At 37.4% G+C, this 22354-nt stretch overlaps 1 protein-coding gene across 1 annotated transcript in view; it reads right to left on the bottom strand.

The window, feature by feature from the left end:
• Nucleotides 1-22354, bottom strand: part of clocka (clock circadian regulator a) — a 142034-nt gene that overhangs the window by 14860 nt on the left and 104820 nt on the right. Inside the window, 5 exon segments of the mRNA XM_073063996.1 lie at nucleotides 7519-7620; nucleotides 11085-11231; nucleotides 20213-20316; nucleotides 21717-21806; nucleotides 21809-21854. Of these exon segments, the coding sequence (XP_072920097.1) occupies nucleotides 7519-7620; nucleotides 11085-11231; nucleotides 20213-20316; nucleotides 21717-21806; nucleotides 21809-21854 (489 nt within the window).

Raw genomic sequence — 22354 nt, 5'->3', positions numbered from 1 at the left:
AGTAACTGGCTTATCATGTTTATCATGGATCAGATTTAATCATCATATACATTTACATGTATTAGAAAATTGCTGTGGTATGTCAGTGCAATGAAAATCATTTAACAATTCTACAGAATGAAGAATTACAAAAAAATAAAGTTAGAAGCAGATATGGAATTAAATGTGCTTAAACACAAATACCACCATGTATTCATTACAAGTGGTTTAAAGTGTTTACAGTGCTGCGACATGATGCAGTAGATGGTGTGGGTAAGGGGGTGGTTTTGCTAACTGTCTTGGTTACATAATTGTATTAACTTTCTTGTCCATGTTATTCTGCGACAGCATTTCATGTTGATGTACTCAGTGGTGGGGAGGATTTTATCCCTGATGGCCTGGGCCGTGCCACTACTTTTTTGCAGGATTTTCCATTCAAGGATATTGGAGTTTCCATACCAGGCTATGATGCAACCAGTCAATATACACTCCATTACACATCTGGACCGAGAGCGTGTATAATTTTCATTCCTATCTTTAGAGGAAAGATGTTATTAAGATGGAAAGTTCGAAGAAGATTTTTAAGTAAGTTATTAGGACTCAAGGGCATGAGCTACAGGGAGAGAATGGGCAGTAGAGAACTTTATTCCTTGCAGCATAGGAGATGAGCGGCGACCTTATAAAGATGTATATAAATATGAGGGGTATAGATAGGGTAAATGATCAGTCTTTTTCCTTGGGAATGGGAACCATAAACTAGAGGCACTGGTTTGAGGTGATGGGGAAATATTATTGGGGATATTTTCTTCATGCAGAGGGGCGATGCATGTATGGAACGTGTATTGAAAGTGAGGCATAATATTTAAAACACATTTGGACAGATACATGGTTTAAAGGGATTGAGACCAAACATTGGCAAATGGGACTAGCTTGGAAGGGTGTCTTGGTTGGTATAGACAAGCTGAACCAAAAGGTCTGTTTCTGTGTTACATTACTCTACTGACCTTTTTAAAGGAAAGATTTTAACATGTTGGAAGCAGGTCAGATGTTTATTAGACTGATACCTCAAAATGGCCAGTGATCTTAAGGGGAGAATGGCCCCTAATATGCTCAAATTTAGAAAAATAATGAGAAATGCTGAAGCAGCAGATTGTGAAGAGCCTTATCAAAGTGAACATGGAGATGATATTTCCTCACGACAGAATCCAGAATTAAGGATCATCATTTCAAAATAAGATAGATGAGGCAAAATTTTTTGTCTGATCTGAGAGTTTGGAATTATTTTCTAGATTCAGATCCAGATCCATTTATTTATCACATGTAAAATGAAACACACTGTGAGATGTGTCATTTGCATTAACAGCCAACACAATCTAAGTATGGGCTAGGGGCAGCCTCTGAGTGTCATCTCCCATTCTGGCAATAATATAGCATGCCCACAACATTCAACAGAACAATAACCCCCATTCCTCCCTCCCACCAGTCCACCCCTTCCCCCATGCACAGACAATTTGAGAACTTCAGAGAAGGCAGGTTGGAGACAACACAGTGGTTTGCAAAGATCAAAGGATTAAAGGGTGTTTTCTTTAAAATCAAGATTGGTAATATTAGTAGTTCTGAAGGATATTGAAATGTATAGAACTTGAATTGAATTGACTATTATTTACATCTTTCATATACATGAGTCAAAATTTTTGTTATATCTCCATCTAAATATGTGATGTGCAATTTATAGTCATTTATAATAAATATTAGGTACAACAGGGTAGTCAATATAACAGAAATACAGTTGCTTGAGCATGAATTAAGCAGTTTGATGGCCTGGTAGAAGAAGCTGTCCCCGGAGCCTGTTGTTTCTGGCTTTTATGTTGTGGTACCGTTTCCCAGATGGTAGCAGCTGGAACAGTTTGTGGTTGGGGTGATTCTAGTCCCCAATGATCCTTCAGACCCTTTGTACACACCTGTCTTTGTAAATGCCCTGCAGAGTGGGAAATTCACATCTACAGATGTGCAGAGACCTGCGATTGAGGGAAGTACAGTTCCTATACCAGGCAGTGATGCAGCCAGTCAGGATGCTCTCAATTGTTCCCCTGTAGAAAGTTCTTGGGATTTGGAGGCCCATACCAAATTTCTTCAGCCAGCTAAGGTGAAAGTGGCGCTATTGTGTCTTTTTCACCATACAACCAGTATGCATAGACCACTTGGGATCCTTGGTGATGTTTATGCCAAGGAACTTAAAGCTGTTGACCCTCTCAACCCCAGATCCATTAATGCCAATAGAAGTTAGCTTGTCTCCTTTGTATCCATAACCAGCTCCTTTGTTTTTGCAACATTGAGGGAGAGGTTGTTCTCTTAACACCACTGGGTGATGACCTCTTCTCTGTAGACTGCCTCATTATTATTTGATATTAGGCCAATCAGTGTGGCAAATTTAATTAGCAGATCGGAGCTGTGGGTAGTGACACAGTCATGGGTGTACAGAGAGTAAAGGAGAGGCTTAGCACATAGCCTGAGGGGCACCTGTATTGAGGGTCCAAGAGGCAGAGGTGAGGGAGCCCACTCTTACCACCTGCCAGCGATCTGACAGCAAGTCCAGGATCCAGCTACACAAGGCAGGGTGAAGGCCGAGTTCTCTGAGTTCCTTGCCGAGTCTGGAGAGAATTATGGTGTTGAGTGCTGAACTGTAGTCCAAGAACAGCATTCTCACATAAGTACCCTTCTTCTCCAGGTGTGTAAGGACGGGGTGTAGAGCTGTGGCTATTGAGTCATCTGTCGATCGGTTGAGTCAGTAGATGAATTGTAGGGGGTCCAGTTTGGGTGGTAGTATGCTGCAGATGTAGTTCTTGACCAGCCTCTCAAAGCATTTGCTTATTTTGCCAATCATTCAGATATGTTACCTTGGTCTTGAGAGTGGTCTTTTAAGAAATCTGCTAATATAAGCATCAGGTCAGGAGTTTCGGTGAATAGGGTTGAGGGTAGGAGGTGCATCACACATACGGTCAAGATCAATTTCCATGATTTTTGACAAAAATGAAAGCTTTCAAAGAAAACAAAATTGTAATTTTCCTTAATGCCTTTAATTTTTTTTCCCTGCTTGCAGCTATGATCTTAATCGTTCAGTTAAGATGGCGCCAAGCTTGAGATCATGGCTTAGACTTGCTTGTTTTAGACATTTTTTGGAATGGTTCTGGGGACAGAGAAGGGAGTTAAGGGTCAGGATAGGGTTTAGGGACATGGGTGTGTGGAGTCCAGGCCTCTGTTCCACGTCGAAGGTCAGTGACGATGTGAATGAAGGACATCTGTGGATGCTTGTAGAAACAGCAATCACCGCAGATGAAAGAAGATGAGGGCAGGTGTCCTGCCCACCCCAGCGCTTCGGGTCAGTGAATCCCTATGGTATCAGAGGTCCATGTGGGCAGGAGGTATGAGGAGCAGTAATCCCCTAAGAATGCAAGTTGCGAGTTTGGAGGTTGAGGCCTTAAGTTCGGGTCCCTATATTGCCGAATCTAGAGTTCTAGGTCCTGTCAAAGGCGACTCCTGTGGTCGATCGGACGTCCAAGCCTGATGGATAAAGCTTGCCTGTAACTCCACTGGAAGTTGGAGGCAGTTGTCCTGTGTTTGGAGGAATGTCTATGTGTGTGAGTGGGTGGAAGAAAGGGGCTTGTTTTGTTGCAGAACATTATGGCCATGCTGTATGTTGGTGGCGGAATGCGTGATGACACTTACAGCCTGCCCCCAGCAAATTCTTATGTTGTAATGGTAACGCAAACAACATTTCACTGTATGTTTCGATGTACATGTGATAGCAGTGAATCTGAATCTGAGCCCAGAATTTATGCAATTCAAGGAATCTCAATAAAATTTATGAGGATAGCTAATCTGGTCTTGTAGCATGGAAAAATTAATACATGAAAGGAAATTAAACTGAGCCAGACACCACAATCTCTTCAGGCAAATTCTTTCAAAGGTGATGAGGTAGATAAACAAGTGAGCGCCAAAAACAAGGCCAAGGGTGCTAAGTGTTCTGCTATCAATGGTGCAAAAAACAATGCAAAGGTAACCAGTCAGAACTGCTGATTAAACCAGTTACAGGTTTGCAGTCAGCCACAGAACAGAGCACGATTTGTAAACAAGGGCAAGGTGCTTTGAATTTGAAGCAATTAAGGGCCAAGGTCAAGGGTTCACATGGAAGTAACTGCCGGTAGTGGATTAGATAAAGAATTTAATAAATGCATATCCAATACAATTGCTTGGATTCAAAGTTTCAGTAGGCTTGCACTGGAGTAGGTCCATATATGGAAGATGTTCTCCTAGCAAATGATAGGATATTAATCATTAAACTTAGAGCATATCACACATCTTGTTAAGCCTAAACAACAACATGAGAACTTGAATTGCAAAAATTTAGAGATTTTTTAAAAATTTGAGATGGTATGACATTTCCTATGCTTATTCAAGAAAGATTAAATTTATTATGATCAGTGATCTGAAAACGTAATAGTGACTGTGGAACTGAGGATGACATAAGAGAAAAGCTGTCTGAAAGCAAAATACCTCAGAAGCAGGAAATCAGAAATGAAACAGAAAATTGTCTAAAGATAAATGGGTCATAGTTAAATACAGTACAGTGCTCAGATCAATAACCTATAAAGTAGAAAGGCTATTGTTATTCAAATACCTATAGGAGATGTCAATATATCCACAGACAACATTAAAATATTTACAAAAAGAGCATTCAAATGAACAATGGTGGTGGTTTCAAATAGTCCTCACCAAAGATTATTGTTAGATTGGAGGAGATATTATTGCTAGAGATGAGTTGGATCTACAAAAGGAATTTTGAAATGGTTCTGTTATGGAGAAAAGAATGGATTATGTACTACACAATATCAAAAGATACCATGAATGAGTTTTACTTTAGTAATATTTGGTTATATGTGCTAGATGGAAACCAGACAGAAGGTGAAAGTGACTAGCACAGTAGTAGGCAATGAAGTAATCAAGGTGTTGAAGAGGAATGGCAGTTAGAATATGAGAATATACTTGCAGAAAGAAATAGAAGGCAATCCTTGGGATAACCATGATTGCAAAGTTTTGATTGGGAAGTTAATGATAGCAAAATAATGAGGGAATGAGGGATAATGAGGAATAATGAGGGAAAGCTGCAGTACTTTATTTTTAAATAATTAAAAATATAAATTTGGTAACTACATCAAAGAATCACACAGAAATAGGGGTAATTATCTTTTGTCTGTGGTCTGATCTGACCAATGTGTTGTGGCTGATACATGACCAAAATGTATCAGGTTAATGTGCAAATAAACCTTAACACTGTAGGTTACTAATGAAGATTTAAAATTAACAACTGACTGATTATACAAGACATGTTCTAAATTTATCTTATCCTTTGGGATGTACAAGTATTTCCGAACTTTATCTCTAAAAAGTCTGGCTCCAATTTCAAACAATTAGAGTTTCTTTCTACCCCTCGAGTTGGCTTTGATAGATTCAAGCAAATCACACCAGTGCTTTAAAATCCCAGAAAACAAATTCCCAGTTCATGTTCAGGTAACCCATTCCCATGGTGTTTCTGTTCACATTTTTATCCCTCCACCACCCACCCCTACATTAACTAGAATTATTACCACCTCTTCTCAGTTCCATCTGCCCATTACCCACACATTGGTCCACTTGGGTTTCTCTTCCTTGTCCTATCCTTCCTGCACCGCCCCACCTAGATATTTATGTCCTTATCCCTCCTTTATCTAGTTCAACATCACCTTCTAGATTCCATTTCTAACATACCCCTGTTCTCCCCCACCTCACTCCATCTGTATTTTCTGTTTCCTATTTGTTTCTACTCATCATCCACTAGTCTGTTGTCTCTGAGCTCCCCTTTCCCTTCCCACATATCACCTGATTCTACATCGCAAACTGTTATCTTTCCCCTATACTCAGTCCTGATGCAGGGTCTTGACCCAAAATGTCAACCATCCCTTTGCCTCCATAGATGCTGCTTGACCCACTGAGTTCCTCCAGCAGTTTTTTTTTGCTCCAGATTCCAGCATCTGCATCTTTTATTTTGCATTTTCTACGCTGGATACTAGCCATTGCTCTGGTACACATCCTCCATTGTCAAAATGCTATATGTGTTTGGTGCAAAGAATTGCTCAAAGATTCACCAGGTCATCTGTAAACTTGAGATTTAAATTCGACAATAACTGAATAAAGTAAAAAAAAACACGGAGTTGCTGTTAACATACCAGATCAAAAACTCTTTAGAACCAAGTTGAAACATTAACTGTTTCTTTCTTCCTGAGACACTGACTGACTTTAAGTATTTCCAGCAGTTCAGCTTACATTTTACCCCTTTGTATTGCAGTCTACACACAAAGCTTAGTGTAATCAGAAAGGCTACTGGAACACAAAGTATCTCTCCTTAGTTAACTAATATTTTACGTAAATAAATTTCCAAATCTCTTGGGAGCCTCTGCTTTATCTAGTTTTTCACCCTTCAGAAGGTATTCTGTTCTTACTTTTCATTCCAGTTGAAAATTCTGCTTTCATTTTTACTGAAATATTTGTCTCAATGTAATTTAATGCTATCATCCACATACTGTAGGTTACAACTCTAACACAAGAAAGTCTGCAGATGCTGGAAATCCAAAGCAACACACTAAAACTGCTGGGGCAACTCAGCAGGTCACACAGCATCTATGGAAAGAATAAAATATTGACGTTTCAGGCCAAGAACCTTCATGACTGAAGTGTCTTGGCCCAAAATGTTGACTGTTTCTTCTTTTCCATAGATGCTGTCTGACTTGCTGAGTTCCTCCAGCATTTTGTGTATTCTGTATAGGTTACAATCTAAACTACTAAGCCTTTAGTAGGCATGGAAATAAAGACATTTCAGAACAGTTGAAACCCAACTCAAATTCATGGGTCATACCACCTGACAAATCCTACAAATTAGATACCTTTACTTATTGTAAACCCAGGGAATTCAAAACTTGGTCAATAATATTCTCTGCACCATGAACCACTGAAGTCTCTCACAACGAACTTTACCAAGTGCTTAGGAAGCTCAAATCATTAACAGATTTTTTTCTGTATACCAGGTATTTTTACATCCACTTATCAAAGACAACACTACAAAAAATCCACTTCAAGCTATCACAGGCTTCCTGTTCAGCTAAAAATGTTCATGTTATTCAAATGCTACATGCTTAATTTTAGTGTTAATTCCCACATTTTTCATTGTACCAGATGAAGCAATATAACTAAAAACAATTAACTTTTTGCTTTCCAGGGTAAGAGAATTGTTTTAGAAGTCATTTGTAAAAATATTTGTAGTGTAATGCAATGATTCAGAAAGTCTAAGTATCATTTGTGACCAAGTTATTTATTTTTACACTACTAATCTGTGTTCATTTGATTTTTTATCATGCTCCACATTAAGAATTTTGAGTAATCTGCATTCAGAAATTTTACAGGATTATACAGGAAAGTTGGATCTTATTTATAGTCTGTCAAACTTACCTGTGCTGAAGTAGAGCTTTCCTCACTGATCAGAGATTGCTGTTGCACTCTACGATGTGAGCTATTTGGATCAGTTTTGACAGCACCTTGAAACTGATTGGCCTTGAAACGACAGGAGTTGTTAGGTCAGAATTTTCAGTCAAAATAATAACAATGGCACTTGATTTTATTTATGGGCAAAATCAAGGCACAAGAAGTTGAGTATGCATTATTCAATACTAAAATTTCTGTTGTTACATTCAAACACATATCCTCCTTGTCTTTGTTTTTATGCTCTTCAATTCTGCCAATTGAACTGTAGAAAAGTATTGTATATATATATATATATATATAAATAAATTAGTAATGATCTTACAAGAATCACTAGATCACTAGATTCTGGAATGGTGCTGAAAGATGGGAAAATTGCAGATGTCACTCAACTCCAAGCAGGGAGCGAGGAAGAAAAAAGGAAATTATATAGATCTGCTAGTCTGATCTCAGTGGTCAAGAAGATGTTGGAGTCCATTGTTAAGGATGTGTATTTGGAGGCACAAGATAAAATAGGCCATAGTCAGCATAATTTCCTCAAGGGAAAATTTTGCCTGACAAACCTTTTGGAATTCTTTGAAGAAATAGCAAGCAGGATGGACAAAGGAGAATCAATGGATGTTGTGTACTTTTCCAAAGGCCTTTGACAAGGTGCCACACATGAGGCTACTTGACAAGTTGAGAGCCCATGGTATTACAGGAAAGGTATTAGCATGGATAAAACTGTAACTGATTGCCAGAAGAGATAGAGTGGGAATAAAGGGAGCCTTTTCTGGTTGGCTGCCGGTGACTAGTGGTGTTCCACCAGGGTCAGTGTTGGGACTGCTTCTTTTTATGTCATATCTCAATGACTTGGATGATGGAATTGATGGCCTTGTTCCAAAGTTTACAGACAATACGTAAATAGATGGAGGGGCAGGTAATTTTGAGGATGTAGAGAGCCTACAGAAGGACTTAGACAGATTAGGAGAATGGGCAAGGAAGTGGCAGATGAAATACAGTGTCAGACTATTTTCAAAATGGAGAGAAAATACAAACAACTGAAGTGCAAAGGGACTTGGGAGTCATTCTGCAGGATTCCCTAAATGTTAATTTGCAGGTTGAGTTTGTGATGAGGAATGCAACGTTAGCATTCATTTCGAGAGGACTAGAACATAAAAGCAAGGATGTAATGTTGAAGCTTTATAAAGCACTGATGAGACCTTACTTGGAGTATTGTGATCAGTTTAGAGCCTCTTATCTAAAAAAGATGCACTGACATTGGAGAGGATTCAAAGGACTTTCATGAAAATGATTCCAGGATTGAAAGGCTTATCGTATGAAGTATGTTTGATGGTTCTGGGCCTGTACTTACAGGAATTCAGAAGAAAGAGGGGTGACCTACTTGAAACCTGTTGAATGGTGTAAAGCCTTGATAGAATGGATGTTTCCTATGATGGGAGACCAGGGGACACAGCCCCTGAATAGAGGGGCATCATTTTAGAATGGAGATCAAGAAAGGCCAACGGATGTGGTTGAATTTAAGTCAGAAATTCATTGCCACAGGTGGCTGTGGAAGCAAAGTCTTTAGGTATTTTTAAGGCAGATTCTATATTAGTTAGGGCTTGAAGGTCTATGGGGAGCAGATAAGAGATTAGGGCTGAGAGGGAAAATGGATCAGCTATGATGAAATGGCAGAGCTGACTCGATGGGCCAAATGGCCTAATTCTGCTCCTATATCTTATGGTCTTATGGCCTAATATTTTAGAAATATCAATGATGAGTTTATAACTGCCAATCAACCTCTAAATAGTGATTAAATTAAAAATTGCACATGTGAAGTACAAGTTACTGGAAAAATATATATTTTTTAAACTCTAGCATTTCATTTGTTTTTCACACCCTTTTAATCTACATCTTTTTCCTTTATATAACTAAAACCATTGTGATTTAAATTCAACCACATCTATTCGTCTTTCTTGATCCCAGTGCTAATTTCTCAGTCATTTAATTTAAGTGCTCCTTTCATTCAGCCCCAGCTGCTCCATTTTTCTTTATCAGGTCTGACCTTTTAAGTTCAAATGTGCAGAAGTAAATAGCAAACTGGATTTGTGGTAGGTGATGGGTTTACTAAATTGAGAGGTAAAAATCACTGGACTCATCCTTGCTAATTGACCTATTACAGACGCATCTGTGCATAATAATATTGGTAAGAGTGATAACTATATAGTTCTTACAAAGTAAAATACTTGTACTTAGAATAAAAATGTTCTCCATTTTGTCTTGTAACATTATGATCATGCTAAGTACATAGAAACATAGAAAATCTACAGCACAATTCAGGCCCTTCGGCCCACAAAGCTGTGCCGAGCATGTCCTTACCTTAGAAATTACGTAGGCTTACACATAGCCCTCTATTTTTCTAAGCTCCACGTACCTATCCTGGAGTCTCTTAAAACACCCTATCTTATCTGCCTCCACCACTGTCGCCGGCAGCCTATTCCACACACTCACCACTCTCTGCATATAAAACTTACCCTGGCATCTCTGTACCTACTTCCAAACACCTTAAAACTGTGCCCTCTCATGCTAGCCATTTCAGCCCTGGGAAAAAGCATCCAACTATCCACATGATCATTGCCTCCATCATCTTGTACACCTCTATCAGGTCACCTCTCAGCTTCTCATTCTTCAAAGAATTCCAAAAGATTTGTCAGGCAAAATTTTCCCTTGAGGAAACTATGCTGACTATGGCCTATTTTACCATGTTCCTCCAAATACCCCAAAACCTCATCCTTAACAATCGACTCCAACATTTTTTTGACCACAGATTAGACCAGCAGATCTATAATTTACTTTCTTCTGCCTCTCTCCCTTCTTGAAGAGTTGAGATGAATTCAAAACAACTCTAAAGTGAGCATGCATGGGTTGTTGTGGGCCATGAGCTACAGCAGAAACTAGTTTTTGACGAGTAGGTAGTTACAGTATAACCTCCCTTTAGTGAAGGTACCCATAGCTTTTATATTGGATAGGGCTTAGCTTCATTTGAGTTTAGGACTTTACAGTCAGCAAACCTAATATCATCACACATTACTACCTTGGATTGCATTCTAGATCCTGATGTCTTTCAGTGCTCCACATATCCTGACTTCTTTGCCTTAACTGCAGGTTAAAATGTTTGCTAGTTTTGGGAAATGAATCATTTAGTTCTCAAGTGTTCATACCAGATCACTCACTTAGAAGTTTAATTCTTTAAGCAAATAAACATTGTTCTTTAACCAGGATTGCTTCACCTTAATATTATCAACTGATTTTATTTGCTGGATTAATGGTTGAAAAGTTAAGATTGATAACATCTACCACCACCATCCTGATTCTCATATCAGAGCACACTGTGATGAATATGAATATGGAAGGCTAACTTTACTGTTTAGATATTCACTCCCTTCATCACCAGTGCACTGTGATTGCAGTATGTACCATCACTAGCTTCACTGCAGTGGCTCACAGTCAGCACCAAAAATTCATCCTTAAATAATCATCCATTCTTGGCTTACTTGGGATTCTTGACCTTGGACAAAATGAAGTTGCCCTTGGATTGTCTGTAATTCTTCTTGCTGTCTCTGAATATTTGCTTCCAGCATGCACATCCTCTGTTCCCACTGCTCCTTTATGTGTTGCATGGCCCCTAACTGCAGTGAGAACTGAATTTTGGGATAAAGGTAAATGCTATAATATCAACTGAATCTGGTTTGAAATTCTTAAGTGTGCACACTTTTATAAAAATTAACACAACTTTCAGAACCATGTGGTTTATTGTAAATTTTGAAGCATAATATCACCACTTGTGAAAATTAAGTCTTGGTTTAAGCAATCTTCAAACAGTTCATTTGAATTTTAAAATTTTTTCACAACTGATTCAATCATGGATCCCAGAGATAGATGAAAAAGCATTATGGTAAAATAAACTTTAATAGAGCAATATTCTGGAGACTTCCGGTGGCTGTAATGGAGTAGGTTGCACTAGCTATGTGCTCCGAAATTATTTGCTTACTTTGCTGCTTAAACCTATCTCGGTGAGAGCAACATGAGTAGAAAGCTGTCAAAAAAAGAGACTACTTTAGAGACTTTGACTGAAATGATTCAACAAATGTCAGAGAAACTCGAAAAATTGGATAAACTGGATGACTTGGAATCCAAGTTTGATTTGTTACAGAATTCCTTCGACCTGGTTAAATCTGAACTGAAAATGCTTAATCGGAAACTTGGAAGTATACAGCAGACTGTGAATGACCACGAAATTCATATTAAGCTACACGAAGAATCTCTGCCGGTGTTGCAGAAGGATATCGAAGGTTTCAAGAAAATTTCTAAGGAACAACTTTAAAAATACAATGCGTTACTGAAGAAACTTACAGATTTGGAGACTAGGAACCCAAGGTGCAATATCAGAATTCTTAGACTTCCTGAAAAACTGGAGGGTAATCAACCTATCGATTTTTGTGCTCAAATGTTGAAAGATTTACTCCCTCATATATTATCGGAACTACCAAAATTTGAGCGCGTTCAACGAGTTACCCCGCCTAATTGGGATCCTGCCAAACCTCGCTCTATTATCATTCGCTTTTATGACCATCAGATTAAAGACCAGATCCTTCGTGAATCAAGGAAGAAACGCATATTACAATTTCGTGATCAACAGTTTTGGATCGTTCAAGATTATCCGCCGGAAGTTCTAAGAGCTAGACAGGCTTTTAAAGAGGTCATGTCTGATCTTTTTAAGCTTGGCTGTCGCCTTTCTCTCAGAGATCCGTGTAAACTCAAGGTTACTACTTCTGATAATAAGGTTTCTTGGTTTACGAAGCCTGAAGAAGCTAAGAAACTTTTACAAAGTCTCCATCCTTAAATTCAACTTTGAGTTGTTTTATGTTAAATGTTTTAATTTCACGTGTTCAATCAAGTAATTGGCATTTTGTTGATAACAAGGTTTCTTGGTTTTACAAAGTATTACCGTAATCATTTGTTTGTTTAAGTAACTGGCACCTTGTCATCTTTCAAACTATGCAAAACATGCAGGCAGACTGCATCCATTTTCTCTTTTGCTGTTTTTTGCAGCTCTTTTTAAACAATACGTTATATTCTCTCTGTGTTATGTAGGAAGCTATCTAAACCACTTCCCTTTTTAATGATCTTCTATTTGTTTCTTTACTCTTTTTTTGCACCCACGAGTATATGTTGTTTTACTTATTGATTTTCCATATCTGTCTTTGCTTTTTTACCGAGACTAATACTTATATTTTCCCATGGTTTTTTTAATGCAATTACCAAACTTATTTACTGTGTGTGTGTGTGTGTATTTATATATTTACAATCGTTTATTCAGTACAGCTATACATATATATTTTCTGGAGCCACCAGAGTTTTGGGTTGGGAACGTTAGAATTAGTCTTCAGCCTCCCTTGGCTGATTTCTCTCTTTGGGGGAAGGGAGGGGGGGAAATGGGTTCTTCTATAAAGCTGATTGGATGTTTTTACTGTTTTACTTATTCACTATCTACATGTCTGTAATTACCTTTTATACATTACTAAAGGAAACTTGATGGATTCTTTTATTAATATACTCAGTTTTAATGTGAAAGGTCTAAATAACCCTGTTAAACGAAATAAGATTTTCTCTTATATCCGGAAACTTAAAACTCATATAATCTTTCTCCAAGAAACCTATATTCGTAAAGATGATATTTCACGTTCTTTCAAAGGATGGAAGGGTATACATTTTCACTCACCCTCTCAATCTAGATCGAGAGGCGTCTCTATCCTGTTTGATCAGATTGTATCCTTTATTCAACATAATGTAATTTCTGATACAAATGGGTACTTTGATATTGTTTCCGGTAGTCTTGGGAATAAACTAATCATATTTGTGAATGTATACACTCCAAATACAGATGACTCCTTGTTCTTTGAATGTCTTTTCTCTTTTCTGCCTGATTTGAATCAGTATTCCTTAGTGATGGGTGGAGATTTTAATTTTTGGCTTGACCCTATATTAGACCGCTCTTCAAGTAAAACCCCTGTCACTAATAAATCAGTCCTACTTTTTAAATCTTTTTTATCTCAATGTGGTATTCTTGATGTGTGGCATTTTTTTACACCCCCAAGAAAAGGAATATTCATATTTCTCTCAGGTTCATCATAAGTACTTTCAGATTGATTATTTTTTTATAGATAGAAACTTGCTTCCACTGGTACGATCCTGTGATTATAAGGAGATTGCTTTGTCTGATCATGCACCTGTGCTTCTGGCTTTAAGATTACCTGTTTACTCTGTACCAAATAGAAGTTGGCGTTTTAACTTATCATTGTTATCTGATAAAACTTTTCTAAAGTTTTTGGAAAACCATATTACTTTTTTCTTTAAAGAAAATTTTAAAGGAGATACTGCTGGTAATATAGTCTGGGATTCTTTTAAAGCATATATTAGTGGAGAAATTATCTCTTACTCTACCTATATAAAGAAAAAAAGCTGACAAAGAAAGGTCTGACCTAGCAGCGATATTAAAAGATCTTGATAGAAAGTATGCCCTATCTCCAGATCCAAGTATATATAATAAGCGTATTGAAATCCAATCCAAGTATAATCTTGTGCTGACTTACCCAATTGAACGACAGCTGTTGAGAGATAAAACTCAATTTTACATTCACGGGGTTAGAACTGGTAGTTTATTAGCCAATCGCTTAAAATCTTTTACAGTTAATCGTCAAATCACAGAATTTTTTAAAGATAATGGAACTAAGACATCTGACCATTCTGAAATTAACAATGTATTTAAAGACTTTTACCTTAAGTTGTATGTCTGACTCTTCTTCAGATGATACCTATCTGAATGCTTTTTTCAGTAATATCAACATTCCTACATTGTCTGCTGATAGTCTAACACAGTTAGATCAGCCTATTTCCAATGAAGAAGTGGCTGAGGCTATACGTGCTTTACAATCTGGTAAGACCCCAGGACCTGATGGCTTTCCTGGGGAGTTTTATAAAACTTTCACTACGTTACTTACACCTTATTTATCCTCTGTTTTACCAGAGTCCTTTAAATCAGGTAAACTCCCTCAATCTTTTTATGAAGCTTTTATTTCTCTTATTCTTAAAAAAAAAATCCAGCTGAATGTTCTTCATACAGACTTTCTTTATTAAATGTTGATGCAAGAATTTTATCCAAAATCTTAGCTCAAAGATTTGAAAATATTCTACCATCTATTATATCACATGACCAGACAGGATTTATTAAAAATCATTACTCACATTTTAATATATGGCGGTTATTGAATGTGATATATTCACCATCCAAAAAAAATATCAGAGTGTATAGATGCAGAAAAAGCCTTTGATAGGATTGAGTGGAATTATCTTTTTAAGACCTTAGAAAAGTTTAATTTTGGGCCTAATTTTATTCGTTGGGTTAAATTAATCTACTTGTCTCCTACTGCTCAGGTTATTACTAACTCCCAAATTTCTAAGCCCTTTAAATTACAGCGGGGAACTAGACAAGAATGTCCTCTTAGTCCTTTACTTTTTGCTTTAGCTATAGAACCCTTAGCAATAGCACTTCGAGAATCTAAGGACATTTCTGGTATACTAAGGGAAGGTATGTCTCATAAAATTTCATTATACACTGATGATATTTTACTTTTTATCTCTAACACTGAAACTTCTTTACCTTTGGTTCTTTCTTTAATCTCCCAGTTTAGTTCTTTTTCAGGATATAAGCTGAACCTACAAAAAAGTGAGCTATTTCCTTTAAATGACCTAATATCATCAAATGCCAAATTTCCGTTCAAAGTTGTTACAAGTCAATTTACATATCTAGGTGTAACAATTGCTAAAAACTTCAAGAATTTATTCAAAGAAAACTTAAACCCCTTATTGAATTATATGAAAAAGACGCTTTCTAAATGGTCCCCTCTTTCTTTATCCCTAAGTGGCTGAATTAATTTGATTAAAATGAAGATTCTTCCTAAATTTTTATATCTTTTTCAGGCCTTACCTATTTTTATTCCTAAGACGTACTTTGATTCTTTAGATTCAATTTTAACCTCTTATATTTGGAATAATAAACAAGCTCGTTTAAGTAAAGTTTACTTACAAAGAAATAAAGAGATGGGTAGACTAGCCCTACCCAATTTCAGGTTTTACTATTGGGCTGCCAATATAAGGAATATTACTTTCTGGTCCTATTATATTTATCATAAAGATTGCCAATCATGGGTCTCCTTAGAAGTTAATTCTGTAAAAAATTCCTTTATTGTCTCTCTTCTTGGATCATACTCTTCTTTTTCAGCAAATAAAACAACAGATAACATAAATGTTAAGCAAATTTTAAGGATCTGGTCTCAATTTAGAAAATTTTTTGGTTTAGCGAATTTTTCATTATCATCTCCCATTCTCCTTAATTTTTTTTTATCCCTTCCATGACTGATAAAATCTTTAAAGATTGGGATGAATTAGGTATTAAGTGTTTTTGGGACCTGTTTATCTCAGGATCTCTTGCTTCATTTGACCAATTGTCAAATAAATTTGCACTCCCAAAATCACATTTTTACAGATATCTTCAAATTAGAGATTTTCTATGTTTCCAATTAGCTACTTTTCCTATAGGTCCTGATAAAAATTTACTGGACGATCTTTTAAATTTAAAACCTTTTGTTAATGGTTCTATTACTGGTATCTATAACTTGTTGATTGATTCTAGACAAGACTTTTTAGATTGTTACGCCTGTGCCCCAACTCTGAGGGACCGAAGGGTACAAAGTAGCCCCCTCCTTTTTGAGAATCGCGAGATCGCTATTAATTCAGGTCAGGAGACCCAGGAAATGAGAGAGAGAGACGCAGAATCCACAAGGGGTTTGGAATGTCCTGGCCCCTCAGCGATACAAAGCCACGGGAAACGGCCATTGTCTCTTGGAGACGGAATTGTGTATTGAGTACTGTACTATTTATTTGAAGCCCTCAGGGAATGACCAAAAGTGGGCTGGTTGAGGGGTGGCATCATTCCAACCTGATTGTCATCTGAGACCCCGTGAGTAAGGATAAAAGAAGGTCTGGGGAACAACCCCTTTAGACGCACCAGGAGAAACACTAGAAATCCCGTGACAGCGTTTAATAGCGACAGCCGGTGGAGGGCCCACATATGTCCTTTCCCGTTGCCTGGGATTGAGGCCTTACCACGGAAGACGGCTTAGCTAAAGAAGAAATCACCACCGACGACATTTCGAAGGATCAACATCATAAAAAGGAAAAACGGGCAAGTTCTAAAAAAAAAAATCCGTCTCTCTCTCCAACCAAAAGCTGCAGCCTGAATGAACTGAAGTGACTTTTATATTTCCATCGGACAATACATTATCCTCTAGACAACGATAGAGCTATTTCTTATTGATTATTATTATACCCGCGCTTTTAGATTTAGTATTGACGACATATATTATCTGTATGTTTGCATTGATATTATTTTTGTGTATTTTTATCAATAAATACTGTTAAAAATAGTACCATCAGACTTCAACGGACCTCTCTATCTTTGCTGGTAAGTGACCCAGTTACGGGGTACGTAACAAGATAAAATAAAAAAAGCTTGGGAGGATGACCTAAATTGTCAGATTTCTGATGATAGATGGAATAAAATTCTTAAACGGGTTAATAAATCATCTTTCTGTGCTCGTCATTCTCTTCTACAATTTAAAGTGGTTCATAGAGCGTACATTTCTAAACAAAAGCTCTCCAGTTTTTACCCGAATGTTTCTCCACTTTGTAATAAATGCAACTCTGCTGATGCCTCTTTAATTCATATATTTTGGTTTTGCCCTACAATTGAAAAGTTTTGGCGGGAAGTATTCCATACCTTTTCACAACTTTTTAGGGTCCAATTTGACCCAAATCCCCTTACTGCCTTGTTTGGTATTATTGCAAATGAAGATATAACTTTAAATACTCCTAACCCACAGGTTTTAGTTTTTACCTCTCTTTTAGCAAGAAGAGCAATCTTGCTTAAATGGAAGGAGTCTACCCCTCCTACACATCTTCAATGGCTATGTGATATTATGTCGTATTTAAATTTAGAAAAGATCCGCTGCTCAGTCTTAAATTCGAAACAATCTTTTTATGATATTTGGGGACCTTCCCTAAATTACTTTTCCAATTTATAAAGTTTAACAGTGCACAGACTTTTATGTACATTTTTATCTTCTCTTCTTAAGTGAATATGTTTTCTTTTTCTAATTATCCATTGTCATCCATCAGCTTTCTTCTTTGGTAGTTGGTAGGGGGTTGACTTCTTATATATATAAAAAATTTCTTTTATGATGTATGACTTATTTTTAAATTTTTGATTACAGAGTGGTATACCTTTATGTGTTATGCTATAACATTTTGATCAATTTTATTACAATATATGAATGTACACAAGTTATGTTGAGATGTATCTATGTGTTGCATTCTGTAAATCTTTTTTTCTTCTTCTGAATAAAAATATTGTAAAAAAAGCAATATTCAATTGTTTACAAGTCCCAATGATTTGGTATTTGGCAAAGTCATTAGTACTGTAAATCATCATTAACAACAAGCCTACAATTTGCAGGTCAGTGTATTTGCAAGGTATAATACGTGGAGCAGGTAGGTACATGGCCCGAGTCAGGGTTGGGTACGTTGCTAGGTGTGCAACAGAAAAACTGAAACTTTCATGGGGATCTGCTTCTTGCACTCCCTTTTAATTCTCCCATTTTGCTGGAAAACTTACTATTCTATATTATGTTAAAAAGAGCCGGGGGGGGGGGGGGGGAGAGAATATGTTTTGAAGTAATGAATAACATCCAATTGTCTGAAAATTCTGCTTGTCCAACACCATTAAATTAGCAAGGGAACTGATTATCAGATCTTTGGAATCATCATACTGCCTCCCCAATTTCAGCCCGATGTTGGCTCCAGGCTGATGACTGTGCAGCTGACCTAAGGGCACTGTTGGAGGTGCAGCAGGCAGCAATGCCAGGCAGGAAACAACATCTTCCCATAAATCTCACTGGACTGCCAACAGAGTTGATCCTATGTGTCTGTCCTCTGAAATCACTTCACGATTCACTGAGTTTTTTTCCATTACTCTTCCATCAAAAGCCTCACCAAAAACAACTTGTATATTCCATTGCACTTCTTCTTCCTGAATATTAGGTCTTCAATACATTAATCAGATTGAACTCCATTGTGATCATTGCCACTAAGAATAAAAAAAGCTTTGCATGCATCCATTAACAACTGTTTAGTTAAGCCATTACTGCGATGGAGCATACACAGTTGAGAAGCAAACAATGCAACCTGCCATGTACTGAATGGAATAGTCTGCTCTCAATAAATGTCCTCTGATAATGAGGAGCAGGCAGAGCATATTAATCAAAGGTCCAACAAAGTTTGTGGATTACATCACCTTTGTATGAATCCTACCAATCTAGGCAGGCTGAGGGGTAACTTCAGATTCAGATTCAGTTTATTGTCATTTAGAAACCACAAATGCAATGCAGTTAAAAAAATGAGACAACGTTCCTCCAGAATGATATCACAAAAGCATATGACAAAACAGACTACACCAGAAAATCCACATAACGTTTGGCAATCCCTAATCCAGAGTCGGGAGAGGCTGCTGCGTATTAATATTGCGCTACCGTCTTAGCGCGTTCCCCGGAAAGGAGCTCCAAATCCACCAAACAAGACCAAAAACTAAAGCTACAAGACCTGCACAAAACCACATAGTTACAACAGTGCAAACAATAGCATAATTGATTTTAAAAAAAAGACCATGGGCACAGTAAAAACAGTCCAAAGATGTTAAAGGACTGTAAGTTCAAAAGAAATCACCAGTTTCCACAAGTCCCCACGGTCCCGACAGACTCGCCATCCCACGCCGACGGCAGAAGGGAATACCCCCACGATGGACTTCCACGGCGCTGCCTGACTCAGCCTCGCAGATGCAGCATACACCGAAAGCGACCTGACTACAGCGGACTCCGAGTCTGTTGAACCTCCGAGCCGACGACCATCCCCTCTGGCACAGCTTCTCCGAGCACCATCCTCTGCCAAGCGTATTAAGACGGCCCCACCAACGGCCATCGGTAACGCGACCCTGAGGACTGGAGGCCTGTTCTTCCCAGCAGAGTCCCGGACCTCACAGCAGCAACGAAGGCGGCCTTCCTGGAGATTTCCCAATGTTCCTCCGTGCTCCCACGTCCGTTTCAATCGATTATGATTGTGCACGGCACCCCACTTCACAAATAACAGATAATCAGTTCCGGAGTGGCTGCTGCAAGTTGCATCACACTGCCATCTTGGAAACTTCAAGCGACTATGTAGAGTCTGTTAGAATGGGGATTTCTTCTTTAAGGAGTTCAAATTTCCACAACACTAGGTGAAACAATACTTTAACTCCCAAACAATCTGTCCATTAAATCACTTTAAATCTGTACTTTCATGTTTTTGAATGATGTAATAATATTCTTGTACCATTCTTGGATGTGCCTAATTTTAAACCCACTTAAGTAAAGAGTAGGTTAAAAATGTAAAAGAATCAACAATATAATTCAGTCATTCATACAGAATGCTTTAGGGCAACAAAAAATTGACAGAAGTATAACTCCAACTTTACCTCATTGCTCAGTGATGCTATTCTCTGGGATGTTGCTTCATGATGATCTGTTATTGCTGGTTGTGGAGGTGTGCTTACATCAGTTTGCTGTTTTGAGTATGTTGCTAATAAAATGGCTTTAAAAAGCATTAAAAAAGATACAATAATTACCATAAAAATTAACAGGAATAAGATCAGATGCTACACACTTTGTGTAACAAAGATAAATCTTCAATGTTTTAATTTATGAACAATTATTTTCCTTCATAAGGTATCAATAGAAAACATTTTTACCCGCTTTTGCTCTATATACTGAATATCAATACTCAGCAAATATGACCTAGCCTCAAGCAATTTTGAGAGAAGGAACGTTTTAAATTTCTATTCCGACAGATTAAGAGTGCTTGCTGATAACATTCCTGAATTGTCTAGCTCCATTATGCCTTCATCTTCTGAATGATCCCACTGCAGGTATTAAATTTGAATTTTAATCATCTTAAAATTCTTATTTAGTTCACCTCTTAAATCTTTTATTTATATACTCCATTAACCCTTTCTTTGCATTTATCTTTTATGTTTTTTTAACATCTTATTTTTAGGACTCAGGCATCATTAGCAAAGTCCACATTTATTGCCCATCACTAATTGCTATTGAAGTGATTGTAGCGTCTTGCTTTCTTGAACTGCAGCCACCTTGTGGTGAGGGTACTCTGAATACATTCACTATAAAGGCAGCAGCTATTGGGTAGGGAGCTTCAGGATTTAGACCCAATGACAATGATTTATTTGCAAGCCAGTGGAACTTGGAGGGGAACATGAAGCTGGTGATGTTCCAAGGCAACTGCTGTTCTGTTCTTTCTTGGTGTTAAGAGATTGTCATTTCAGAAGGCACTGTAAATTGTTAACATCAAGAGGAAAGCAATTTGCTGCAGGATGTCCAGCCTCTGAAATGGTCTTGTAACCACAATTTATTTTTTTTATTTGTTTATTTTTTTAAAAAGAGTCACCCAGTTACATTTCTTATCAATGGGGAATAGTGAGGTGGAAATGCTCCTGAACGTCAAGGGCTGTTAGATTGTCATTGCCTGGAACTTTAGTGTCAGGAATGCTATTTCACACTTAGCACTCATTCCTGAATTTTGTCTGGGTCTTGCAGCATGTAGGTATGGGCAACTTCATTTACTGAGGGGCTTTGTGGGGAATTAAACACAAAGCAAACCTTTCAATTTCTGATCTTATGATGGATGGAAATCATTGTTGAAGAAGCTTCAAATGGTTTGGCCTAGAACATTGCCCTGCGGGTACCCAAATTAGGCAATTATTAGCTGGACTGGATTTATTCTGCTTTTGGTGAACTAAATATATCTGGATCCTACCAAGGCAGATAAAAGAAAAACAAATCTGTATTAACATGGCATATTTGACATCTAGCTTGAGTAAGAATTTTTAAAAATCAAGAATATTCTCATTTACAATAATGGTGGTGTAAAATTTAAATATGTATACTTTCATTCCTGAAACTTACAGGTTGCATCAGATATTGATGAATGTGATGAAGATTTCCTCAAGCTCTTGGAGGAAGTAGATATTGTATAGCTGTGATCACATCGCTCCATGCTTCTTTGAGACTGACTGTGTTTAGCTTGATGTCATATTTAGAATCCTTGTTTCCAAAACAGTAGAAGCATTGAGAAAGAGAAAATAAATTACTTTGTAAGTCAATATTAAGCTTATGTTTGATAAATGCAATTGCAGAACAGAACTTGATCTATTAGATATTTTACAATTTTCCAGACTCAAGATTTTCAATAATATCAGATCTAAAACTAATACTGCAGCTGTTGGTAATAATTCTATTTCTATTTATCTGTGTACTAGTCCCAACCCATCTTTTTCTTCCTTATTAGCCCTTTTATATTGTACCTGGCATGTTTGTCTTTTAACCTCTCATTTTCCACAATATTTCCCTGCCTTCTCTCTTTCTCTTGCCTCTGTATGTGCTTAAAAGCAACAGCCTCTAATATTTTCCCCTCATCTTTCTCAGAAAGTATGGCAAAGAAATTAACTTCCAATTAGGATGAAAAATATGCTAGCATTGCCATCAATGACCATATACCATGACTGCAGGATACAGGGAGATAAGCGGAAATGTTCATAAATCCT

This window comes from Hemitrygon akajei, chromosome 13 (assembly GCF_048418815.1).
Source record: "Hemitrygon akajei chromosome 13, sHemAka1.3, whole genome shotgun sequence".
Lineage (NCBI taxonomy): Eukaryota > Metazoa > Chordata > Chondrichthyes > Myliobatiformes > Dasyatidae > Hemitrygon > Hemitrygon akajei.
Note: the sequence above shows the minus strand (reverse complement) of the source record. Positions and strands in the feature narration are given on the sequence as shown.